At 38.9% G+C, this 25,114-nt stretch overlaps 2 protein-coding genes across 2 annotated transcripts in view; both read right to left on the bottom strand.

Annotated features, from left to right (window-relative positions):
• Positions 1-25,114, bottom strand: part of IQCG (IQ motif containing G) — a 53,443-nt gene that overhangs the window by 20,512 nt on the left and 7,817 nt on the right. The window contains exons 2-8 of the mRNA XM_036850582.1: positions 24,417-24,487; positions 23,179-23,446; positions 18,203-18,426; positions 15,503-15,631; positions 13,363-13,444; positions 2,083-2,244; positions 1,016-1,090 (exon numbers count right to left, since the gene is read on the bottom strand). Coding sequence (XP_036706477.1) covers positions 1,016-1,090; positions 2,083-2,244; positions 13,363-13,444; positions 15,503-15,631; positions 18,203-18,426; positions 23,179-23,446; positions 24,417-24,424 — 948 coding nt within the window. The 5' untranslated portion in view covers positions 24,425-24,487. The remainder of the gene's footprint in view (positions 1-1,015; positions 1,091-2,082; positions 2,245-13,362; positions 13,445-15,502; positions 15,632-18,202; positions 18,427-23,178; positions 23,447-24,416; positions 24,488-25,114) is intronic.
• LOC118894372 (heterogeneous nuclear ribonucleoprotein K-like) lies at positions 3,616-5,068 on the bottom strand. The gene is given in 1 exon segment (XM_036850581.1): positions 3,616-5,068. A coding segment is annotated over 1 exon segment (1,389 nt). The 5' UTR covers positions 5,005-5,068.

A 25,114-nucleotide genomic window follows, 5' to 3' on the forward strand; every position in this document is an offset into this window, starting at 1 on the left:
ATAGAAAGTACTAGCATTATTTATCAAAAGTCACAAAATAACAGACTCTCTGAATTAATAATCTCATGCTTGAGATTTACTTTTAGTAAGTAATTGCAATGAATAAAACAGTTATTTGGGCAAAGCTTTCATTACTGAATTATTTATAATAATGAAACTTTGGAAATAACCTAAATATCCAAAACAAAGAGTAACAAATTATGGAATAACCATTCAATGGAACATTATAAAACCACTTAAAATTATTTTATGAAGAGACTGTAATAAAATGGAAAAATGAGTAAAAAACCAACTGGCAATTTTTTTTAAATTAATTAATTTATTTATTTTTGGCTGTGTTGGGTCTTCATTGCTACATGCAGGCTTTCTCTAGTTGTGGCGGGCGGGGGCTACTCTTCATTGCCGTGTACAGGTTTCTCATTGCAGTGGCTTCTCTTGTTGTGGAGCATGGGCTCTAGGCGCACGGGCTTCAGTAGTTGTGGCATGTGGACTCAGTAGTCGTGGCTCGTGGGCTCTAGAGCGCAGGTTCAGTAGTTGTGGTGCAGGGGCTTAGTTGCTCCATGGCATGTAGGATCTTCCCAGACCAGGGCTCGAACCCGTGTCCCCTGCATTGGCAGGCGGATTCTTAACCACTGTGCCACCAGGGAAGTCCTCAATTGGCAATATTTTAAAATCTTCCCTCAACTAAGAATATGCTATTTTTATAATTTTAAGAAATCAGGAAACTTTAGTTTTAAATTATGACTATGAAGCAATATAGGAACAAGAAAACTGTTTCTTATATAGTGCTAAATGATAAAGGTAGAGGACAAAATTTTACCTGTACTCAAATTACAGCTTTAAAAAATATTTATCCAGATAGACAACTTTTAAAGAAAAGTGGGCTATACAGCTCATTTATTAGGCTGGTAGAATTATGGTTGATTTTTCTTTCCTTAAATTTTTTTTGCTGTCCTTGGTATTTTATAAGCAGGACACAAACATGTCAGAGGATAAGAAAGTTTTGGGGACCCACCTGCTGCTCCTTTCTAAGGAATATTTCAATCTCTGCATGAATCCGGTTCTCTTCTTCAGTTTTCAGCCTTAGTTTCTGTGAGAACAACAAACCAATGTCAGGCATTCTTCCCAACTGGGCTGGAAGTGAGTTCTCAAGATTAGGGGTGTAGCTGTGACAGTAGCACAGGTCTTCTCTACCAGCTGGGATCCTAAGATTCCGAGATATTGCTCCAGAGCAGCAATTCCGTTCCCTTCAACTCAATTCATGTTCACAACATGGCTGAGCCATGTCTGGCACTGTGCTAGACACAGGCAACTGCCCAGAGCAAAAAGGACCATAATCCTGTGGCCTGGAAACTGGTGTCCATTTAAGGAGAGAAACAATGCTTCAAGGGCACAAGCTTCTCAGGCCTACAGAAGGAAATTCCAGAGTGCAAGAAAAAAGTTTGTTGTCATAGTCTTAAGCCACACTTGGGAAGTAAGCTTTCAAATAAGTCAGAGAAAGGAGTCCGCCTCCTGCACACAGGTGATACGCTCTACTGATGTTTGCTCCTTCTCGCTGACCTCTTGTTCTTTTAGCCATTTAGCCTTCCTCCTCTAATGAGGGTCTACCCTTGTTTCTTTCTCCTGATATTTTTCACTGTGACTTCTCATTTCTGTAAATGTAGGTTTGCATGAAATTCAGCCCTCTAGATTTTGTATTTCTTAATGGAGGGATGAAAGATACTGGTTGAGTGAGAAAAGTAGCAGCAAAAACCTGCAGTTACTGAATATCTTGTTTTGCCCTCTCCCTATAATTACCAGGAGAAATGGCAAGTGGTTTTATAAAGTAAGGATAAAGTGACCAAGAGAAGAAAGTAAAACCAATTTTCAAAGTCATTACAAAAAACCAGGAGATGTAAGCTACAGCCCATCAGAATCTCTGCCTGCAAAAAAGCAAGTCCTCATTCTTTTTTTGTTTTTAACCTCAAATGTTAGGGTTGCTGGAGAGAGAGAGCAAAGATTGGGAAAGTCTCCCTCTCTCTCCTCCTTTGTCAGCTGAGGCAATATCAGGAGCCTGATTCATTCCTAATTAACAGTGATTACCTCAATCTCTTCCAGCAAGAGCTCCTCTGTTTTGCTACATTTTTTCTGGGTCTGGGAAATCTGCAGCTCAGTGTTTCTCTTCATATAGCGATTCTCCATGCTGGTTTTTGCCTTCATCTCTTGCAACTGGTCCTTGAGGTGAGCAATATATTCATGCCGACTCTGTAAAGGTAAGACCAGGTTTCTAAATTAAAATACATTCTACCTCCATTCAGCTCAGTCAGTGGCTTAAGCTTACCTTTTGTTTTTTGTTTTTTTTATAATTTAAGATTATTGTATTTCCTTACAAGAGGAATGTTTTAACAAATTTTACAGGTGTCAATCAACCCTTGTTCAAATTGGGCACACATCAAATCTAGCATTATGGGAGTTTTATTTGGAAGTGAACTTTTAACTATCAATACAAATGCCAAGATACTACATAAAACATCCACAGGAACTTTTTTCATCTTTTTTTGAATTGTCCACAAACATTTCCTACATAATCCAACATACAACAGAGAAATGGTACATCTTTTTCTTTCAATTTGCATACAATGGAAAAACAAGAATATATATATATATATATTTTTTACAAAGTTTAACTAATAGACACTACCAAGCTGACAGTTTAAGTCTATAGGTGAGAAATTATTTAATAAAAAATAATCAGAATTTATTTAGCATCAGTCACTTCCATAACCAAGTATTATTCTGATTAATAAAACTTGCCACCATTAGGCTTCTGGTATATACTTATACCAACTACTCCATCTGTTGCATTGCTCCCCACCTTGGTTCTTCACAACTACAAACAGAAAATCGTTGCAAAGTAGGGGCAAGCATTTGCAAAAACAAACAAAAATCCCTAGCTTATTAGAAGCATGAATGTGTGGTGGAATTTCCTCCCAAGCAATGGACTTTCAAATCACTTAAGAAATCACCAGAACTGAATGTGTCAAGATATTTGCCTAAGTCCAAGAAGAGATGCATTTATTTATACCCAACAGAGGACTGAAAATTAAACTTAGTGTTTAGTTTGGGGGCAGGTTGGGGGGAATTCAGCCATTTGAAAAATGACCATCTTAAAAAAAAATGACCACCAAAAATAGGTTCACTAAATTTATTTTAAAAATCATAAAACGTTTCTTACAAAAGAGCATTACATTCTGCACACTGCTCTGAATAGATGCCAGGGACACATGGACTATTGCTACTTTTCCTCCCTGTCCCACCCCCCAAATGTTACAGTGACCACAAAGCAAAGTGTTCACAATAATTACATGGGGGGATTTTTTTTTTTAAACCATCAACAGTGAACAAAAATTATAAGTCACTCACTCTGCTGCTGTTTCAAAATTTCAATGTTGATTTTTGCACACCCTCCCCCAACCCCCAAGTAAGTCTGTTTGTAAGGAACTAAAACATTACATCTGGTGAACAGCAAAGATTTCACTACACCTCAAATGCAGAACACCTGTGAAGCAGAGGAATGTTGGCTTTTTAAACAGAAGCAGAGAAAAAAAAAAAGGATGCAGGACTCCTTCACTAGTCTTAGAAAAACTTTCCAGAATACTGCTTCACAGTGTTCTGCAGCAAATACTGTGCACTCTGTATCTGGGCCTGTGTTCCTGTAATGGTAATAATCCGATCTTCGGACTCTTCTAAAGGCTCATCAATTTTGATCGAAGCTCCTGACTCATGACAGATTTGTTTAATCCGCTGACCACCTTTGCCAATAATAGATCCAGCCAGATCTTTGGGAATAGTTACTTGTGTAGTAATAATAGGTCCACCAAGATCACCGTATGAGCCACGACCCCCTGCGTAGGAATAATCATATCCAGAGCCACCCTGTGGTTCATAAGCCATCCGCCACTCTGATGGGCTCCATGTATCTACTGCAGAGTCCCAGGTTTCATCAGCACTGAAACCAACCATGCCATCATAACAGTCTCCAGGTCTCCCTCTTCTGTCATAGGCCATTAGATCTCCTCCTCTAGGTGGTGGTGGTGGAGGAAGAGAAAGATTCTGAGCTCTGCCACCACCCCAGCCACCTCGTCCAGGAGGAGGTGGACGAGGTCCTCAACAAGGGCTCACATCACAATCTCTTCTGGATGGAGGCATGGGACGCCCACCCCGACCAGGAGGCATTCTGTCAAAACCACCTCTTCCCCGCATGGGAAATCCCACAGGACATCCACGGCGGTCATCAAACATCATTGTAAAACCACCATAATCATAGGTTTCATCGTAAAAATTGGGGTCATAAGGCTGAGCATGTCCTTTGATGGGAGACTCTGATATAAGATCAAGGATGATCTTTATGCACTCTACAACCCTATCAGGTTTTCCTCCAATAAGAACAACTCTGTCAGTGGATTGAGGACAACATTCCTGGAAAAGCTTGATTGTTGTCTGAGTGTTCTCTCAAAGTTCTTTGATTTTAGCACCTTTGACCCCAATAATTCCTCCAGCCAGACTCTGAAGAATCAACAGTCTCAACTCGCAGTCAAAGTTGCTTCCTTTATAGTGTTGGTAATTTAAGCATTCCACAGCATCAGATTCGAGCGGGAGCTGGCTGGTTGCGGTGGGTGATGGCACCTGCAGGCCCTCTTCCAAGATAGGGATGATTTTCTTCAGAATTTCTCCAATTGTTTCAATATCAGCACTGATACTCAATATGCACTCGGGGCCACTGCTGTCTGGGACTGAAACACTGGCATTGTAGTCTGTACGGAGAGCCTTAATATTCTTGCCTCCTTTTCCAATCACTGCCCCAGCATTCTTGCTCTGAAGCAGAATGCGTAATTCAACCATCTCATCGGTGTTTCTAGATCTTTTAAAAGCTTGTTCATCTTCCATATCTTCAGCAGGGCATTTACCAAATTCACCATTGGTTTCGGTGTTGGGAAAGGTTTCCTCTGGCTGTTCAGTTTCCATTTTCTTGTATTAAAGGGGCACACCAATCAGTTATTAAATATATCTTTGCAGGGCAGAACTGAAGTGTTCTGGCGGGACCAACTGACACCTTAGTGCTGCAGTAGCCGGACAAGGCTACCGTCCCTATGCTGCTGTGCAGCCTCAGCCGGTCACAGCTAGACAGAGAACCTACCTTTTGTTCTTATATTTCAACAAGGAACTGGATCTATTTTTCTGCTATCACACTATGGGAAATTTATCCAATAATCATGGATAGTATAAATGAAAATGAAAGATAAGTAGTTCTAAGCATCAGGACTGTGAGATTCTTTCCTAGGCACACCATTTGGGTACTCTGTATCCACACAAATTTCCCATTACTATCTCATTTTGGTGGAAAGAGCACTGAACTAAATGATCAAAAGACCTAACTTCCCACCCAAGCCCCACCAGCTGTGTGAATTTGGCCACGTCAGTTAAACTCTCTAAGTCTTACTTTCTTTAAAATAGAAACATTAATATCTACCCTACCTGCAATATCTTAGCAAGTAATTATAAGGATTGATTGACAATATGTGTGAAAACTCTTCGCAGGTTCCAAAGTGCTTGGCAATTTCTTTTCTTTTTTTAATTGAGTTAACATTGGTTTATAATATTATGTAAGTTTCATGTGTACATTATATTTCAATTTCTGTATACATTACAATGTGCTCACCACCAAAAGTTCAGTTTCCATCTGTCACCATACAGTTGACCCCCTTTACCCATTTCCCACCCCTAATCCTTTCCCCTTCTGGTAACCACTACTCTGTTCTACATGTTTGTTTTTGTTTGGTTTGCTCATCTATTTTTGTTTTGTTTGTTTGTTTTAGATTCCACATGAGTGAAATTATATGTTATTTATCTTTCTCTGTCTGACTTATTTCACTTAGCATGATAATCTCAGTGTCCATCCATGTTGTCACAAGTAGCAAGACTTCATCTTTTTATGGCTGAGTAGTGTTCCATTGTGTATATACTGTGTATATATATACCATATCTTCTTTATCCATTCATCTGTCAGTGGGCACTTAGGTTGTTTCCTTATCTCGGCTATTGTGGACAATGCTGCAGTGAACATAGGGGTACGTATATCTTTCCGAATTAGTGTTTTCATGTTCTTTGGATAAATACCCAGAAGTGGAATAAATGAATGATATGGTAGTTTTATTCTTAATTTTTTGAGGAATCTCCATACTGTTTTCCATAGTGACTGCACCAATTTACTTTCCCACCAACAGTACATGAGGGTTCCCTTTTCTCCACATCCTTGCCAACACTTGTAATATCAGGCCTTTTTGATAATAAGTGCTTGGCAATTTAATGGCCTTGGTATTCATTTTTAAAATATTTATTATGTATCAGGCATTGAACTAGACTCTAGGTAAACAGTAAAGGCCAAATAGACATGGTCCTTGCCCTCATAGAGCTTACAATCTAGTGGGAAAGATGTAATTAAAAGGAAACAAATACATATAAACTTTTTAAAATGTGAAATATGCTATGAAAGAAAAGGGCAACAGGCTATGAGAGAAAATAACAAGAGAGACCTACATTAGATTGGATAGTCCAAAAAAGGATTCTCTGAGAAAGGAATGTTTAATCTGACACCTGAAGGGTAAGAAAAGTGGGTTGCGCTTCCCTGGTGGTGCAGTGGATAAGAATCTGCCTGACAATACAGGGGACACGGGTTCGAGCCCTGGTCCAGGAAGATCCCACATGCTGTGGAAAAACTAGGCCCGTGTGCCACAACTACTGAGCCCGTGAGCCACAACTACTGAGCCTGTGTGCCACAACTACTGAAGCCCACGCACCTAGAGCCTGTGATCCGCAACAACAGAGGCCACCGCAATAAGAAGCCCACGCACCACAATGAAGAGTAGCCCCTGCTCGCCGCAACTAGAGAAAGCCCGCGTGCAGCAATGAAGACCCGACACAGCCAAAAATAAATAAAGTAAAATTTAAAAAAAAAAAGGAAAAGTGGGGTCGAGGGGAATTCTAAGAAAAAGGAAAAATGTATGCCAAAGTCCTGAGGCAGCAATAATGCCTGATTTTATGCTGATCTAGAGTTTCTTAAAGCAGTTTGCCCTTACCTCATCCTATTGACTCCAGCATGTATAATAAACCTTTCCAATGCTGGAGCTGCCACGGAGGTATATAGCACTGGGGAGATGTTCTCAGAACAGGATTCCAAGAAGGAGTTATTTCCCCACTGGGCCTAGGAATTCTCATTTCCCTTAAATTTTGAGTGCTGGACAACTGGAAGTAGAGATAGATAGGTAGATAACATACATACATATAGAGATATATCTTATGTAAGCTAGAAGCCTGAGCCTTCAAGGAGAAGGTTGGCTGTTAAAGAAGAGTCCTTCACTTACTTCAGCTTTGCCATGATTATTGAGGTTAGATGCAGTAAGCATGAAGGATATGAACCCACCCCTACTCATTTTGACTGGTTATAAAAGGAGTCAAAGGGCACAAGCTGGATGTCCTAGAACCCTAAAATCTTACGGCAATATTGAGAGGGATCTTCCTAATGGTGCTCAGTGATTTTGAGTACAAACTCTTGCCTTTGACCCTCATAGTGACCATCTGTATTCTACGGCTGGATGAAGAGCGTTTTGTACCTCTTCCTTAGCAGGAGTTAATCATGAAAATTTGTTTCTTACACCTGGGTTCACACGAATGTCTAGACTGGGTAGCCCTACATCAACTACAGCCCTCCTGATTTCTCATCCTTTTGTTCTTCATTCAGCAACCCCATTGCCATCCATGGTCACTGACTGCACTTTGGAAAGCTCTGTGCTATACTGGAAGCTTTGCATGATATTTTAAAACATCCCTGAACTGCTCCACACTCCAAGCCACACTTCGTTTTTTCTCTGGCCACACTATTACTAATTTTCGCATGTTACCTCGCTCTTTCTTCACTCATCCCCTCAGCTTTTTGCATTCTTTAATGACCAATTTCCTTTTGGGGGGCCAGAAATAGAAAGAGTACCAAAGAGAATAGTTTGCAATGATGATGATGAACTGTAGGCTCCAAAATGGATTAAAGAATTAAATACAGATATAGAAAACATGCTTGTTAAATTTGCAAACAACTCAAAGCTGGTATATGATACGTAAGAGACATTAGAATTCAAAACCCTGTTGATTATTAGAACTCTGGACTGACTCCAAGAAGAAGCAAAGGTGAAACTAAAGTCCTGATTTTGGTTAGAAGAATCTTGTAAGTTGAGAATTGTGAAGACCTAACTTGTCTTCCAACACTTTCATTAGAGGCTTACCCAGCTTCTAACATGAGAACCTGAGGTTAGGGCCCCACCACTGGTTGTTGTAATAGCAGCACTGAAAAAAGGTGCCACCCTTCCCTTGTATTCTTTAGACTTCTCAGAGTCTTCCTTTCACTGTGCTTCTTCTAGTGGTTTGTCATCAGAATCTTCACAATCATGAAAGAATATTGCCATACAATATTGTGAAAAGCATTTGGAGTGCTTCCTCTTTGTTTATATTACTGCAATTTGTGGCACTGTATACTGTTTATATAACAGGGAAAAAATTCTCCCCTATCCTCTGTTGTGGTTAGACATCTATAATAGTGTGTACAGTTTTAGGCATCACATTTTTTTTTAACATCTTTATTGGAGTATACAGTCATCACATTTAAGAAGGAGTTTACTCAGATGAGATTATCCAAGACAGTGAAGTGTGCAAATATTTTAGTACAAAAGGAAAGAAAAGAGGAAATTGGTGTGATTGGAAAGGTAATAGTTCAAATGGAAATGAAAGCAGTGGGTGGAATTGGAGCCTGAAACTTTAGAAGTTCTGACTTGATCATGCTTCATCTGCATTTTAGAACGGGAGACTATTTGGCTCAGAGTTTATTCATAGACTCTCATAGAATCAGCCAGTATTCTTAGTTACAGACGGACAGGCAAATATAAATGTTAATTTAATACAGAACTCTATTTTTTTCCCATGGCTTTTATCACTTTAATAGACCACATTTCCATTTTCCTTTTTCCATCCAACCAAAGAGGCAGCCTGAGGTATAAGACAAGTTCCATCTTCTCCAGCTCCCCAAAATTTCAGGAACCAGTACTCTCCTCCCTACTTTGTGTTCAATTATGAAAACAGACACTACCATTAAAAGCCTCTGGGGGAATTCCCTGGCAGTCCAGTGGTTAGGACTCAGTGCTTTAACTGCCATGGGCCTGGGTTCAATGATCCCTGGTCGGGGAACTAAGATCCCACAAGCCCCACGCTGCAGCTGGGGAAAAAAAAAAAGACTTCTGCTCACAATATTGTGGCAGCCATCGGAGCCTTATTAACTCTAATTGGTTGACTGCTTCTTTCCATTACTAAAGCTTCTCTGAATTCAAATAACAAGTCCAGAAGTCTAGATCTGAAGGCAGTTTGGGGATTTGGAAGTAAAGTTTGGTCTGCTACAAAAACCCACAAATATGCTGCATCAGTTCATGATTGATCATGGAGAAAGCTCTAGATACCATGGACAACCAGGGTTATGATAATGGGTTATGGTGAAGGCAGATCTCTTCTTAGTGAGAATCTTAAAAGGAATTCATACAACTGAAGATCCTTGGCCTATAACTCAGTATTTCTAGGCTGGATCTTTGTTGCATATTGGAAGATGAAGAAATGGCATGACACTTGGGTTCACTTATTAGTATGACTTAATCATGGTTTTACAATCATAGCCTGTAAGCATTTTATATCCTCCTCTGTTTCCACACTGTCAATATGGAATGCCGTAAGTTTGTGCAGAACAGCTATACAGAGAAGAACCAGAGTAATCAGAGGCCCATGGCAATAGCATTAAAACTAGATGCCTTTGAGTTGGCACAGGGTAATTGAAGACAAATGTTATATGACCTTTTAAACAGTTACATAATATAATAACTTCTTTTTTCTTTAAACTTATTTATTATTATTATTTTTAAGCTGCGTTGGGTCTTCGTTGCTGTGAGCAGGCTTTCTCTAGTTGCGGTGAGCGGGGGCTACTCTTGGTTGTGGTTGCCGGGCTTCTCATTGCAGTGGCTTCTCTTGCTGCAGAGCACGGGCTCTAGGCGCATGGGCTTCAGTAGTTGTGTCACGTGGGCTCTAGAGCGCAGGCTCAGTAGTTGTGGCACACGGGCCCAGTTGCTCCGCGGCACGTGGGATCCTCCCGGCCCAGGGGTCGAAACAGCGTCCCCCGCACCAGCAGGCAGACTCTTAACCGCTGTGCCACCAGGAAAGTCCCGCAAGTTCTCTTTAATAGTGTCTTGACTATTCTTGGTCCTTGGCATTTCAATATAAATTTTAGAATCAGTTTGTCAAGTCTCACAAAAATGAGTAAATATGTAAATTAAATTAAATCCAATCAAGATTCTGATTGGGATTGAATTCAATGTATCAACCAATTTTTGAAGAATCCACATCTTTTTAATTGGAGTCTTCCAATCCATAAACACAGTATATCCCTCCAATTATTTAAATATTATTTAATTTTTCAGTACTGTTTTATAGTTTTCTGCAAAGAAGTCCTGCACATTTTGCTGCTGCCACTGGATTCCATTGCTAGATATTTGATATTTTTGATGATATTATAAATATATATATTTCAATTTCTTTTTCTAAGTCTGCTGCTGATGTATGGAAAAGATACATTAATTTTTATATATTGACCTTGGGTCTCTCTTTTTTCCCCTTTAGTTTCATGAAAATACTGCTCCACTGTTATCTGGCTTTGTGTGCTGATGTTCAGAAGTCTAACAGCAACCTGATTTTTTTCCTTTGTGACTTTGTCGTTTTGCCTGGGGACCCAGTAGGAAGCTTCATAAGGCAATTGCTCCCTCACATTCCAGTGATCTCCACACATACTTTCACACACTCAAACCTGCCATCCTACTTACTATCATCATTTTCTGACCCACAGGTCTCTAATATCCATGTACCTCCTAACTATCTTCTTGTTTTCCAACCTTGACTTGACCACTGGTTTTTTAGTAACTCTAGGGATTTAACTTGATTTCATCTTGATAGCTGTTTTCTATTCAAGGTTTGCCTTGCATCTTCTAGTTCTGGTTTATCTACTCCTTTGCTGATGATCAAAATATCTGAGAGATATTCTACTTTAGTTTTACTGGGTCTGAATGTAACAGCTGAGACTGTAATCCAAGAAGGTAAGTTTCACAATCTAGTGTTACCTGTTGTCTGGAAAATTATACTGTCAACAATATATTTATTTTTTAAGTCTTTATTGAATTTGTTACAATATTGCTTCTGTTTCATGTTTTTTTGGGTTTTTTGGCCATGAGGCATGTGGGATCCTAGCTCCGTGACCAGGGATCAAACCCGTGACCAGGGATCAAACCCACACCCCCTGCATTCGCAGGCGAAGTCTTAACCAGTGGACCACCAGGAAGTCCCCAACAATATAATTTAAAGTGTTTAAAAAAAAAAGAAAAACAGTGGCTGTGATAGTAGCAAAGGGGAGTTGATTGGCAGAGTGCGAAACCTGAGGTCTCTTTTTTTTTTTTAAAAAGGAAAATTTTTTTTAAATTAATTTTTTATTTATTTATTTATGGCTGTGTTGGGTCTTTGTTTCTGTGCGAGGGCTTTCTCTAGTTGCGGCAAGCGGGGGCCACTCTTCATCGCAGTGCGCGGGCCTCTCACTATCGCAGCCTCTCTTGTTGCGGAGCACAGGCTCCAGACGCGCAGGCTCAGTAGTTGAGCCTCACGGGCTTAGTTGCTCCGTGGCATGTGGGATCCTCCCAGACCAGGGCTCGAACCCGTGTCCCCTGCATTGGCAGGCGGATTCTCAACCACTGCACCACCAGGGAAGCCCCCTGAGGTCTCTTTTGATACTATTTGGTTTGGAGCCTTAAAAGGACATTGATACAAATATCTTCTTTTTTAATAGTCAAGAAATAAAAGAGGAAGTTTTAAATAATGGTAGAGCTTTTGAGGGAAAAAAGGCTAAGAAACCTCTGAAAAAGTCTATTCATTAGAGAGAAAACCTAAGTGCACACCAGTTTTTATGAAGCCTTTGAGGGGGAGGGTGGTGCAGAAATGGTTTTCAGGGGACTTCCCCGGTGATCCAGTGGTAAAGAATCCACCTTCCAAAGCAGAGGACGCGGGTTCCATCCCTGGTCGTGGAACTAAGATGTCACATGCTGCAGGGCAACTAAGCCCGTGCACCACAACTACTGAGCCTGCGCGTCACAGCTAGAGAGCCCACGTGCTACAAACTACAGAGCCCACATGCTCTGGAGCCCTCACCCCACAACTAGAAAGAGAAAACCCGCATACCACAACTAGAGAGAAGCCCATGCGCTGCAACAAAGATCCCTCGTGCAGCAACTAAGACCCGATGCAGCCAAAAATAAATAAATAAATAAAAATAAATGTAAAAAGAAATGGCTTTCTAAAAATGTAGGCTATAAACAGAGGGTTAATAGGGATAATGAAGTGAAAATCAATACCAAAGTTACTTCAAAATTGATAATAGGAAATGAGAGATAATAGAACAAATAAACGATTTGTTCAGAAGACCTAAAGATAGTATCTCAGAAGAAAGGTTAGTGACCTTTTTTAGACAATTCTTCCGAATATATTTTTCAAATATTATTCTAACTTCTGTGTAGGTAATGATGAAGATTCCCTGATTGGAAGCATAAACTTGTTCAAATAGCTAGGCAGTGAAAAGCTGATATTAGGCCATATTTTGTAACTTTCTAAACTGCTAATAGTGTTAGTCATCCTAATGGTACTAATTTCTAACTGCCTAGGTTGTAGCCCAAACATTGTTTTGCAAGTCACTTGCTTAAAACTCAGGATGCATTTTCCCATAGAGGTAGATTAGACATAAGGTTAGGCCCTAATGACCACAGAAGCTCAATAAATCCACTCTGTACTTGAAATATAATGCAAATGACGTTATTAACCCTAACCATCAGGTGTAAGGAGGTATGTAATGTGCTTAATGTCCTACCTAGGACTATGGTCTCCCATCTGGGATCTTGGCATACAAGAGACTGCCTGAGACACGGTCTCCTGGAGGGAAGGAGTGGGTGATGTGGTTGGATCAGTTGGGAGGGGTAAGAACAGGCTTAGAGCTCCAGAGGGTTAGGGTCTCCCAGAGGTCGATTCTGGACATAATTGTACATTCCAGGCCAAATATCTAATTACTCTCTTTATATTTTTAATAGTTTAGGCACCCCAGGAGAAACGACAATTTCTTATACATAACATCTTTTTTTTTTTTGCTTGAGAAAGATGACTTCTATTTAGCTGTTTTAGCTCAGTAACTTTTGGTGTTGCCCAGGTAATTCTTACCTGTACTTCAGCTTGCCTTTCTCTTTTGACATTAAGTAGCTGTTTTTGTAGAGATTTTATCTTTTTTCTTCCATTTTTCTCCCTAGGAGAAATAAGAATAATTTGTGTTTAGAGTAGTGCTTCTCAAACTTTAGGGTGCACAGGGTTCGCCTAGAAGCTAAGAAAGAGATTCCTGGGCTCTACCCCAGAGATTCTCATTCATTTGGTTTGGGTTGGGGGCCCTGGAATTTGTATCTCTACAAAGTTCCCAGGTGGTGCTAATGGTGCTGGTCCATGCAGCAAACTTTCAGTAACACTTTAAAAAAAGACTGTGTTATCTCTAAAATAGCTGCTGCTGAGAAAAAGCTAAGAAGAAGAGGAACAGGAAGAGGAAAAAGAAGACTCCTTTCTATTCTAAGCACCTCTCAATAACCTTATGTGGTAGTCTTTATCATTACCTCTATTTTACAGATGAGGAAAATACATGTAGAATGCTGAGGTAACTTGCTGTGGAGGACATGAGAATGTGCCACACAGACCTCCAAGTACAGGCGACGTAAGCAAGTAAGGGTCCCAGCTCTAGGCTCTGAACTCCTTCACTGTGTGTGCTCTGAGGCCACACTTCCCACTGACTGCTCCCAGCCAAGTTTTGAGTGTGGCAGGGATAAGATCATCCCTTCCTGGGAGACCGAGGACTTTTCTGATGCTTGACTTTGGCTCAAGGGCTCCCTGATGACCTTGCCAAACCATCCTTAGACTGCAGGGCAGTATCTTCCACTCAACCTTCGTCTCCTTCACTTAGGGTGAGTCCAGCATTGAATCCAAAGGCTCCCTTCTCATTTTCTCTCACATAGGTGTTTCCCTGATAAAATCTTTACATTAATAATGTCATCTTGGCATCTATCTCTCAGAAGACACAGACTAACACACTTGCCATGGTCACACAAATAGTAAATGGCAGAGCAGAATTCAAACTCAGTACTGTCTGAATGAGAATTTAACTATTTTATGTTGTTTCTGTTTGCTCTCAGAAACAGAATTCTGCTTATCTCCAGCAATCCCATTATTTAGGTTTAAAATAAAATAACAGAACGATACAAGAAAAAACAAAACAATACCTATCTTAGCTTGGGCTGCTATAACAAAAATATCATAGATTGAGTGGCTTACAAACAAAGAAATGGATTTCTCACAGTTCTAGAGGCTATTAAGTCCAAGATCCAGGTGCTATCAGATTCAGTGTCTGGTGAGAACCAGCTACCTGGTTGACAAATGGCCATTTTCATTTGTATCTATATATGACAGAAGGGGAGAGGAAGCTCTGCTCGGTCTCTTTTATAAGGGCACTAATCCCATTGATGAAGGCTCCACCCTCACAACCTAATCACCTACCAAAGGTCCCACCTCCTAATACCATCACATTAGGGGTCAGGATTTCCAAAAACTAAGGGGGGGGGGCAAGAACATTCAGTCTATAGCAACAACAACAACAAAAACACTTATCACTAAATTGCAGCTAGAGAAATACTGCTACTCAGGAATTTTAGGAAAGCATGAACTTGCACTTCTCTGGTTGCGCAGTGGTTAAGAATCCGCCTGCCAATGCAGAGGACATGGGTTCGATCCCTGGTCCAGGAAGATCCCACATGTCGCGGAGCAACTAAGCCTGTGTGCCACAACTACTGAGCTTGCGTTCTAGAGCCCATGCTCTGCAACAAGAGAAGTCACCGCAATGAGAAGCCCACGCACTGCAATGAAGAGTAGCTCCTGCTCAACGCAACTAGAGAAAGCCCGCGAGCAGCAATGAAGACCCAACGCAGTCAAAAATAAATAACTAAAACAAATAAATTTATAAAAAAAGAAAGAAAGCATGAACTTAACTAGAATCTTGAGATTGTCATTGCCAAAACAAACCATAGATTATGCACTACCCATTTATAGTACCTATATTGTACTTTATATATTGTAGACACAGATAACTGAAGCCCAGAAATTGAGTTATTGTCCCAGCAGAACTAGGAATAAAACCCAAATTTCTGACTTCTAGTTATCTTCATTCAAAAGCAAAAATTTGATTTGCTTTAGAAATCTAAGACTTCCAGTGAGAATTTTATAGAACTTTAAAATGCAGCAAAGCAAATAAAACTAAAATTACTCTGACCTGGCAATGATATTATAGAAATGCATTTTGTTTTCCCTTTCTTTGCCCAAAGCTTTCAGGAGATTGGTGAAAGTGCCTGAATCTTGCAACTCCTGCATGGTTTCTGTAATTACATCACTGAAAAATTGCCTGTAAGGAGAAACAAAAAAGATGAATCAATAAGATATATTTCCCTACATTCCCAAAGGGCTACAGAAATCACACAAGTTAAGACCCAGAAGGAACATCATAACTAAGTTGGAATTATTCTTGGAATGCAAAAATAGTTTAGTATTAGAAAATCTATTAATGGAATTCCTCACATTAATAAAGACAAAAGGAGAAAAAAGCCATATGATCATCACATCATTTAAAAACAAAGAACAGGGATTTCCCTGGTGGTGCAGTGGTTAAGAATTCGCCTGCCAATGCAGGGGACATGGGTTTGAGCCCTGGTCCAGGAAGATTCCACATGCCGCAGAGCAACTAAGCCCGTGGGCCACAACTACTGAGCCTGTGCTCTAGAGCCCGCGAGCCACGACTACTGAGCCCACGTGCCACAGCTACTGAAGCCTGCGTACCTAGAGCCTGTGCTCCACAAGAAGAGAAGCCACCGCAATGAGAAGCCCACGCACTGCAACAAAGAGTAGCCCCTGCTCACCACAACTAGAGAAAGATGGTGTGCAGCAACAAAGACCCAACACAGCCAAAAATAAATAAATAAATATTTAAAATTTTTAAAAAATAAAAACAAACAACAAAAACTCTTAGCAAACTAGAAATAAAAGAGAAATTCCCTAACCTGAAAAAGTTTACATACCAAGGACTAACAGACCTGGAATGTACAGCATGATACTATGTATACAACATTTAAGAACATGTAAAACCATATGTATTGCTTAAATAAAACACCCAGATACCTAATAAAAGTATCACCATATGCAAGAGTATAATAAAAAACAAATTCAGAAGAAATATTTGGGGGAAGGGTGAGGGAACTAGAATCAGAGGCTTCAGTTGTATCCTAAGTATTTTATTTGAAAAAACACTCTAAAGCAATCATGTAAAATGTTAAGATTTGGTGGTTACATGCATAAGGATTCATTATTTTATTATTTATAATTTTCTGCATTTTTGATATATTTCATAATTTTGAAAAAGTTAAATCATTTAAAAAATTTTTTGTTTAAAGAGCTAATACAACACATTTTAGAGATGAGTAAACCCAGGCTCAGGAAGGTTAAATGCCTTGCCCAAAGTCACATAACTAGTTTGAAAAAGAACTAGAACTATTTAATCCAGATTCCTGACTCCTAGTCCATTGCTTTTTATAGTATTCTCCTAGGTAGAGAATTTTTAAAACTGCTATTTAATGTTTTGATCTAGAATCAGTAAGAACTACACTTACTGTTTTACATAATAATTTATTACCAATAGTTCACACAAAAAGATTCAATAACTATATTAAGAAAATAAATACAATGGAGTCAAGAAATCAATTAAAAAATATGATCCAACACACTGAGAATGAAAGGACATTAACTAGCAGCTTATAAACAGGACACTGTCTGTCATGTATGCAAATCTGTACCAGATTGTTTTTAGCAAGAGACAATACCCTTCTGGTGAGGGCCTAAAGCAGGGGTCAGCAAGTTTTTCTGTAAGGGGACAAATAGTAAATATTTTTGGTTTTGCAGGACATAAACTCTCTGTTGAAACCACTCAACTCTGCTGTTATCCCATGAAAGCAGCCATAGATGATATGTAAACAAACGGGCAATGCTGTATTCCACTAAAACTTATTTTCAAAAATAGACTACAGGCTGGATTTGGCTAATGGCTCTGGGTAATTGCTACAAACCCTTATTTACCAAAAATTCTTACCGTAAGGTTATACTCTCTTTTAACTTAACAGGCTTCTTTGTCAGCAAGCCAGTTGACAACAAAAAACTAAATAATGAGACAATGGAAATTGAGATTGCTTTTAAGAAACACTCAGGATTAAAGCAGTTTAAAATTTGGCTACTTTGACAGTGTCTGTCTCTTACTAATGGATAAAGTATCATAATAGCTACCAATTTGTGTCAAGCACTTGGCTGAACCTTCCTGCTAATCCTTACATTAATGTTGCAAAGTTGCTATCATTATTCTCATTTATTTATTTATTTAATAAATTTATTTATTTATTTATATTTGGCTGCAATGCGTCTTCGTTGCTGCATGCAGGCTTTCTCTAGTTGCGGCGAGCGGGGGCTACTCTTTGTTGTGGTGCGCGGACTTCTCATTGCAGTGACTTCTCTTGTTGTGGAGCACGGGCTCTTGGCGCACAGGCTTCGGTAGTTGTGGCACACGGGCTCAGTAGTTGTGGCTTGCGGGCTTAGTTGCTCCGCGGCATGTGGGATGTTCCCAGACCAGGGCTCGAACCCAGGTCCCCTGCACTGGCAGGCAGATTCCTAACCACTGCGCCACCAGGGAAGCCCCATTATTCTCATTTTTAAAAACTGTAAACAAAGGCTCAATAACTTGCCCAACCATACAGCCACCATACTTTCAACTGTAGCACACTTCCCCTAGGTAGTCTTTGGCTAATCCTATTATCTGCAGTCACTCGGATACAATGACCAACCCATAAAAGAAGAGAGCAGTGAGCCACTCCTGCACCCACTCTTCAGCCATCTAGAAATACATTATCACATTTCCAAATATGCTCTCGTTCCTTACCTATCAATCTGAATTTTCTTCAGTGTCTCTGTATTCATTATGGTCTGCCTTGTAGGTTTTTTGAAGATAAGATCTTGCACTTTGTTAAACTGGCCTCCTTGTCTGATTTCTGGCAACTTGGGCTCTTCTTTATGTACGAATGGACTGGATATTTTTGAGGGTTTTGAGACCAGTGAAGGTTTTTCTAAGCTTTTTCCTTCTAAATGTATTTCTTTGTTATTCTTCTGAAAGCAATAAATGATGTTTTACGTTAAGACAGATTTTTAAAACATAAAGAAACAATGCTACATGAGGGCCTCTGCCTACATTTTGAACCTCTTATAATATTACCACCAGAAAATTACCCTTTTCTTCAGCCACATCAAACTACATGCTCTGCTGTTTTGTGTCTTCCTGACTTTAGACAACTTTCCCACTCTCTGTCATTCCCCAACCTGGTAAACTTTAAGACTATGACCAAAGGTAAAGTTCTCTGTGAAACATCTCTATTAGCAGACATTTACCATTTATAATTACTTGTATAAATATCTCCATTAGATTGTAAATTCTATGAGGGAAGGGACAGTGTCTTAGAGATCTTGGTGCACCTTAAATTCTTTTTAGAACAAGATGGGATATTAAATAAATGTGGCCATCTTTATAATCCCATTGTTTAAAAGAATGTCTAGGGTACAGTAAAGACTCAAATGTTCACTGAACACATGAATTTTAAATACAGTTGTCCCTTGGTATCTGTGGAGGACTAGTGCCAGGATCCACCCCCCACCCCTCAAGGAGACCAAGATCCACAGATGCTGATGGCCCTTACATAAAATGGCATAGTATTTGTTTATAACCTATGCACATCCTCTCATGTACTTTAAATCATCTCTAGGTTGCTTATAATAACTAATACAATGTAAATACTATGTAAATAGCTGCCAGCACACAGCAAATTCAAGTTTTGCTCTTTGGAACTTTCTGGAATTTTTTTCTGAATATTTTCGATCCATGGTTGCTTGAATCTGCAGATGTGGAACCCGCGGATATGGAGGGCCCACTGTATAAAGAATGAAAGGAGAATCATACCAAAGAGTAGGAGTTGATAGTATATTTAGTGGTGTGATATAGATTTCAAAGTTCATGTGGGGAATTTTCAAACCCAAACTTGATTACTAAGGGGTGAGCATTACCATAGGAACAGGATATGTCTTTCAATTGATGATTCCTATTTAATCTGTGGCTAAAATCTTGAGCCAATGGGAAGCCACATAACACAGCAATTATGCTGTGCATATGGACTCTGAAACCAGACTTCCATGTTTAAGTCCTGGCCCTATCTGTTACTTTAAACAGATAAACCACATTGACTTTAGGCAACTACTTAACATCTCTATGCCTCCATCTTCCCATTGATAAAATAGGGATAATAATAGTACTTGCTCTCCAGTAGTTATTATGAGGATGGAAGGAAGGAAGGAAGGAAGGAAGGGAGGGAGGGAGGAGGGAAATAAGAGAGAGAGGGAGAAAGAAAGAAAGAGAAAGAAAGAAAGAAAGAAAAAAAAGAAAAAAAAAAAGAAAGAAAGAAAGAAAGAAAGTATTTAGAACAGTACACAGAACTATGCAAGTTTAGCATTTGATATGATTACTTAAATTCTTGTGCTGATCCTATGCACAGAAGAGTTTCATATGCATATTGACACATAAAAGCCTAGGTCTTCCTTAGCTGAACTTCAATTAGACCAGAAATGTTAAAAAAAACAAACAACTATCCATAAAAGTTAATAAACACAGACTCAACAGCATTTTTCCTTATATCAACCATAAGCAAAGATTCAGATCTGAGGAAAACATTTGTAGGCAAGTACAAAACAAAATGCTGCCTTAAATAAGAATTAAATTTTAAAATACTCCTTTAAATTAAAATTTATGATTGACTACAAAGAGAACAGACGCCATAGAATTTCAACAGTTAAACTGAAATTTATCTGTACATAAGGAAAACGTTAAGTACATGGATGGTTATTACTCTAGATTTTGTCTAGGGAGGGAATGGGAAATGTAAGGCCTGGAAAGTTTGTTTTTTCTGATCCCCCTAACCATTGTTCCTCTACCTTTGTTCTTGGGCATCTGGAAAAGGAAGCAAACGTGTTAAACAGCCTGATGTACTGATTGCCAGAAATAAATATGAATTTTCGGAAGAGAACTTAAAGGAACTAGCTAAATATTCTGATCCATTCACTTCCTTGTACAGTAGGGTATTAGGTCCTAAGGGAAAAGATAAGAAAAACAGTATTCCGGGCAAGGGAGCTCTTTCCAAACTTTGGACCAATTACTCCCACTTCTGGTAGAACTTGGTACATTAGTATATTTTTCATCATTCCATTCCATGATTCTAATGAATGAAAAACTCTTTGGAGGGGCTTCCCTGGTGGCGCAGTGGTTGAGAATCTGCCTGCTAATGCAGGGGACACGGGTTCGCGCCCTGGTCTGGGAAGATCCCACATGCCGCGGAGCAACTAGGCCCGTGAGCCACAACTACTGAGCCTGCGCGTCTGGAGCCTGTGCTCCGCAACAAGAGAGGCCACAATCATGAGAGGCCTGCGCACCGCGATGAAGAGTGGCCCCCGCTTGCCGCAACTACAGAAAGCCCTAGCACAGAAACGAAGACCCAACATAGCAATCAATCAATCAATCAATCAATTAATCTTAAAAAATATATATATATATATATTCAACAACAACAAAAATAAAAATGATTTAAAAAAAAAAAAAAAAACTCTTTGGAAATATCTTTAGCTATAAAAATGGTTGTGAAAGAGGGATAATGCTAACTAAACTTTCATCCCAGGGTTGTTATTGTAAGGCTCAACCATGTGAAGCTTTTGGAGAAAGAAAGCATTCACATTCACACTAAGATTTTTAATTATATATACTATGCCCTATAGGGCAATGGTACTGTAAAAATTTATGAGTTAGAACAACTATAGTACTATAAAGTAAAAAAACAAAAAATTATTTTAAGGGTCACCATTTTTTAAAGTTATAGAACTAACATATTGAGAAAGGGGCTTTTAAGCTGCTATTAATCAAAATAAGAGTACAAACCTTTACTTTTTATACTTCTATAAAATCATAAGCAAGGCCTCTGTTAAGTCAGAAAATTTTGTGGGTGAAGATCATAAACCAGAATAAAACTGCAAAAGTTTTGTTCTTTTATTTACTGGAGTGGTGACCACTACTGAATGTTGTTTATAAATTTGGGTTTTTCCTTCTCTCTTGAGTTTCTATGATGGAAAATTGCCCTTTTTAAAGCCTGACAGTAAATATCATTGATAAAACTTTATCTTGTTAACTTAATATCTTCCCTCTTTATTTTTGCTTCTTAACTGAAGGAGACAATAGAAAGGAAACACTAGTCTCTTTTGTACTATTTGTTAACCAGCTTAATTTAAGAATTAGACTCATTTTAAAAGCATTGAAAGGCTTAGTTTTTGGGTTTCCAATATCTTTGCTTTTCATAAGTTAATAAGGAAACTAATTCCTATAATACCCATTAATGTTTTAAAAGTACCTCAAAACTCAAAGAATGTTAGTATTAGAAGGGATCATTTAGTTAAAACTCCATCACACTACTGAAGCCCGCGTGCCTAGAGCCCAGCGCTCCACAACAAGAGAAGCCACCACAATAAGAAGCCCACGCACCGCAACAAAACACAGCCCCTGCTCGCTGCTGGCTGCAACTAGAGAAAGCCCGCTCACAGCAACGAAGACACAACACAGCCAAAAAATAAATAAAATTAAAAAAAAAAACTCTATCACAATTTACAAATGAGAAAACTGAGACCAAGAAAGCGAAATGAATTGCCCATAGCACACAACTAAACCATAAAGGTCCCCAACTCCAAATCCAGTGTTCTATTAAAATTTTGTATAAACTTTTAAAACTTTAATAAAAGCTGTATAAACCCAGGTTATACATATACATAAAGTAATAATAATAACTTTAAAATCGTAAGGGGCGGGCTTGCCTGATAGCACAGTGGTTAAGAATCTGCCTGCCAATGCAGAGGACATGGGTTTGAGCCCTGGCCCGGGAAGATCCCACATGCCGCAGAGCAACTAAGCCCGTGCGCCACAACTACTGAAGCCCAAGTGCCTAAAGCCCGTGCTCCGCAACAAGAGAAGCCAGTGCAATGAGAAGTCCACGCACCATAACGAAGAGTAGCCCCCGCTCACCGCAACTAGAGAGAGTCCGTGTGCCAGCAATAAAGACCCAACGCAGCCAAAAACAAATAAATAAAATTTTAAAAAAAAGAATATATTCTGTACCAATTATATAATGCAATTTTGTTAAACGTAATAAATATGTATTTGTATTTATAAATTGTTTCTATTTTATATCTACAACCCAAGTTATTAAAATTTATAAGAGCTTAAGAATTCATATAGATTTTGCTCACTACCAAGCTGAGTTTTTTGATAACTCAGTGGTCCTTTGAGGAGGAGTCGGTAACATCATTGAAAATGTAATGGCTGACACAATGATGTGGCTGGATATTTAAAAAGGCAGATTGCAACATATTTAGCAATAACAAAGTCATTTTAGATGAAAGCAATGTTGACAGGGTCCAGTTGAATTTCCTCCCCCTAGTGTTCAGTTAGCTTTTAGCAGCTGAGAAATACAAGATAGGTAAGACACAATTACTTGTTCCATCGCCTCAGTATATATATTGTATTTATATTGATTTACCTATAGGCCTTTTAGAATAATGCCAATATATTGGAAGAAAAGGATATTCTGATTGGTAATATACCTTGAGCTATGTCTATTTCACTCCATTAATTGAGAGTATATATCTCAGATAATTATTGTAGGCCTTTATCTGATATGAAGGTGCTATTTCCCAAGTTAAATTGAATGGCATAGGTACTGACAATGATGGAGAAATAAAAAGAAAAGAAAGCAAAAATTAAGTAATGCTGAATGTATATACCATGCTGACGCTTTTTCTTTTTTCATACTGAACTGGCATGATATAGTTTAGAATAGAGAGCTGGTCTGTGGTGTCCTCCAGAACTGCAGAGATCCTCAGTACATCTAGAAAGGAGAGTGGCTCCATGATTTCTGGGATGATTTCTACGGCTGTTTCTTTGGCTGTTTCTTCATTTTCTTCTATAGCAGTAGGTGGTTCCTCTGTCACTGCCACTGTCACCTCAGAATGCCAAATTTTTGGAGGAAGATTTGAGGCTTCCAGCTGACCTCTAAAGAATGAAGGAAAAAATAAGTCAGCCACCAAATGTTTAAAAATTACTTAAACTCAAAAGCAGAGGCAGCATGTAGATTGACTCCTACAAAGTCCATTTTGTCATATAATATAACCAAGATAATGAACAAAAGTAGTTTGCAGATGATTCTGCTAAATACCTCCCAGTAACATTCTGACCACCCAAAGAAAAGCAACCTACTGTTTAATAAAGATATGTAGCCTGGGCTATTTGGCTATGCTTAACCAATTTGAACTTGGACTAAAATAAACTTTTTTCTAGCAACATCTTTAGATGCCAACCAAAACTGTCTCATGGTTAGTGAAAAATAGAATGTAGTAGCCAGTCTCCAAGGTGGACCACATGATTCTCACCTTCTTGTACTCTTGCCCTTTGGTAGTCTTCCCCACATTGAATAGGACTAACCTATGAAACCAAAAGAATATTGTGGTTTCCAAGGCTAGGTGATTTTGAGACATTAAACTTTCTCCATTATTCTCTCATATCTCTCAGTCTGTGGGAATCCAGATGCCTTGTCACAAGGACACTTAAGGAGCCCTGTGAAAAGGTTCATGAGGGTGAGGAACTAAGGCCTCTTGCCAACAGCCAGCATCAACTTGCCAGCTCTGTAAATGAGCCATCTTGGAAGTGGATCCTCTAGCCCCAGTCAACTCTTCAGATGATTGCAGCCCTGGCCAACTCTGACTTATGAGAAATCCCCAAACAGAACCATACAGTTAAGCTGCTCCCAAATTCTTAAACCATCCAACCAAGCTACGCCTAAATTCCTGACCCACAGAAATTGTGTGAAATAATAAATGTTTATATTTTAAATCACTAAGTTTTAGGGTAATTCGTTACACAGCCATAGGTAAACAATACATGGAAATTTAACATAAGGCATTTCATATATTTTTATATATATATATACATATGAATATATAATAAATTGGAATTTGAAACATACTCTTCCATTCTTCTTGAGTTAGTTTTGTTAACCTCCTTGGTACATTTATAATCTCACAAAAATGCAGTCACCTAAAGTGGGAAGAAAACATTGAGATTAGTTTAAGGGAATGTTGAATGACATTTAAGTTACTTCTATACTCTTCCATTAAGAGAAAAAGAATTACAAGCGCTGTGGCTTATCCCCCCTTTTGGCTTAGCAGAGCAGTGCCGGAGATGGAAGAACCACTGCCACCGTGTGGCACAGGTGTATTAAGTAGTCAGCTTAATTACTGGCAGATAAATATAATCTTCGAGTTTCTTAAGGTAAATTAGTGCCCAACGTGGCTTTTGTATGTTTTTTAATTATATTCTGAGTATTAATTGGTAATCTTTATATAACAGATTGACTTTTCTGTTATTCTGATTACTAAAATATTTAATTTGATGGCTCCATTTCCCTGATCTGCCAGATTAACAGAATTTATTGCACCCAGACTTAGAAAAACAACTGAGATTGCACTTAGAAAAACTGTATTTATCCTGAAAATCAGTTTAACACTGCTGTTAAGATGTTACCCTTCCTCAGTAAACCAAAGTCCTTTCTGCTTAAATAACCTTTACAATGAGAACACCCTATGGAGATTTTTGCTCTATACTGAATGAGTAACGAATGGTAAGTTTCCAGTGTGATTTTGTCCACAGTAAAGTGATCCTGAG

The sequence above is a fragment of the Balaenoptera musculus genome, chromosome 4, assembly GCF_009873245.2.
Source record: "Balaenoptera musculus isolate JJ_BM4_2016_0621 chromosome 4, mBalMus1.pri.v3, whole genome shotgun sequence".
Taxonomy (NCBI): domain Eukaryota; kingdom Metazoa; phylum Chordata; class Mammalia; order Artiodactyla; family Balaenopteridae; genus Balaenoptera; species Balaenoptera musculus.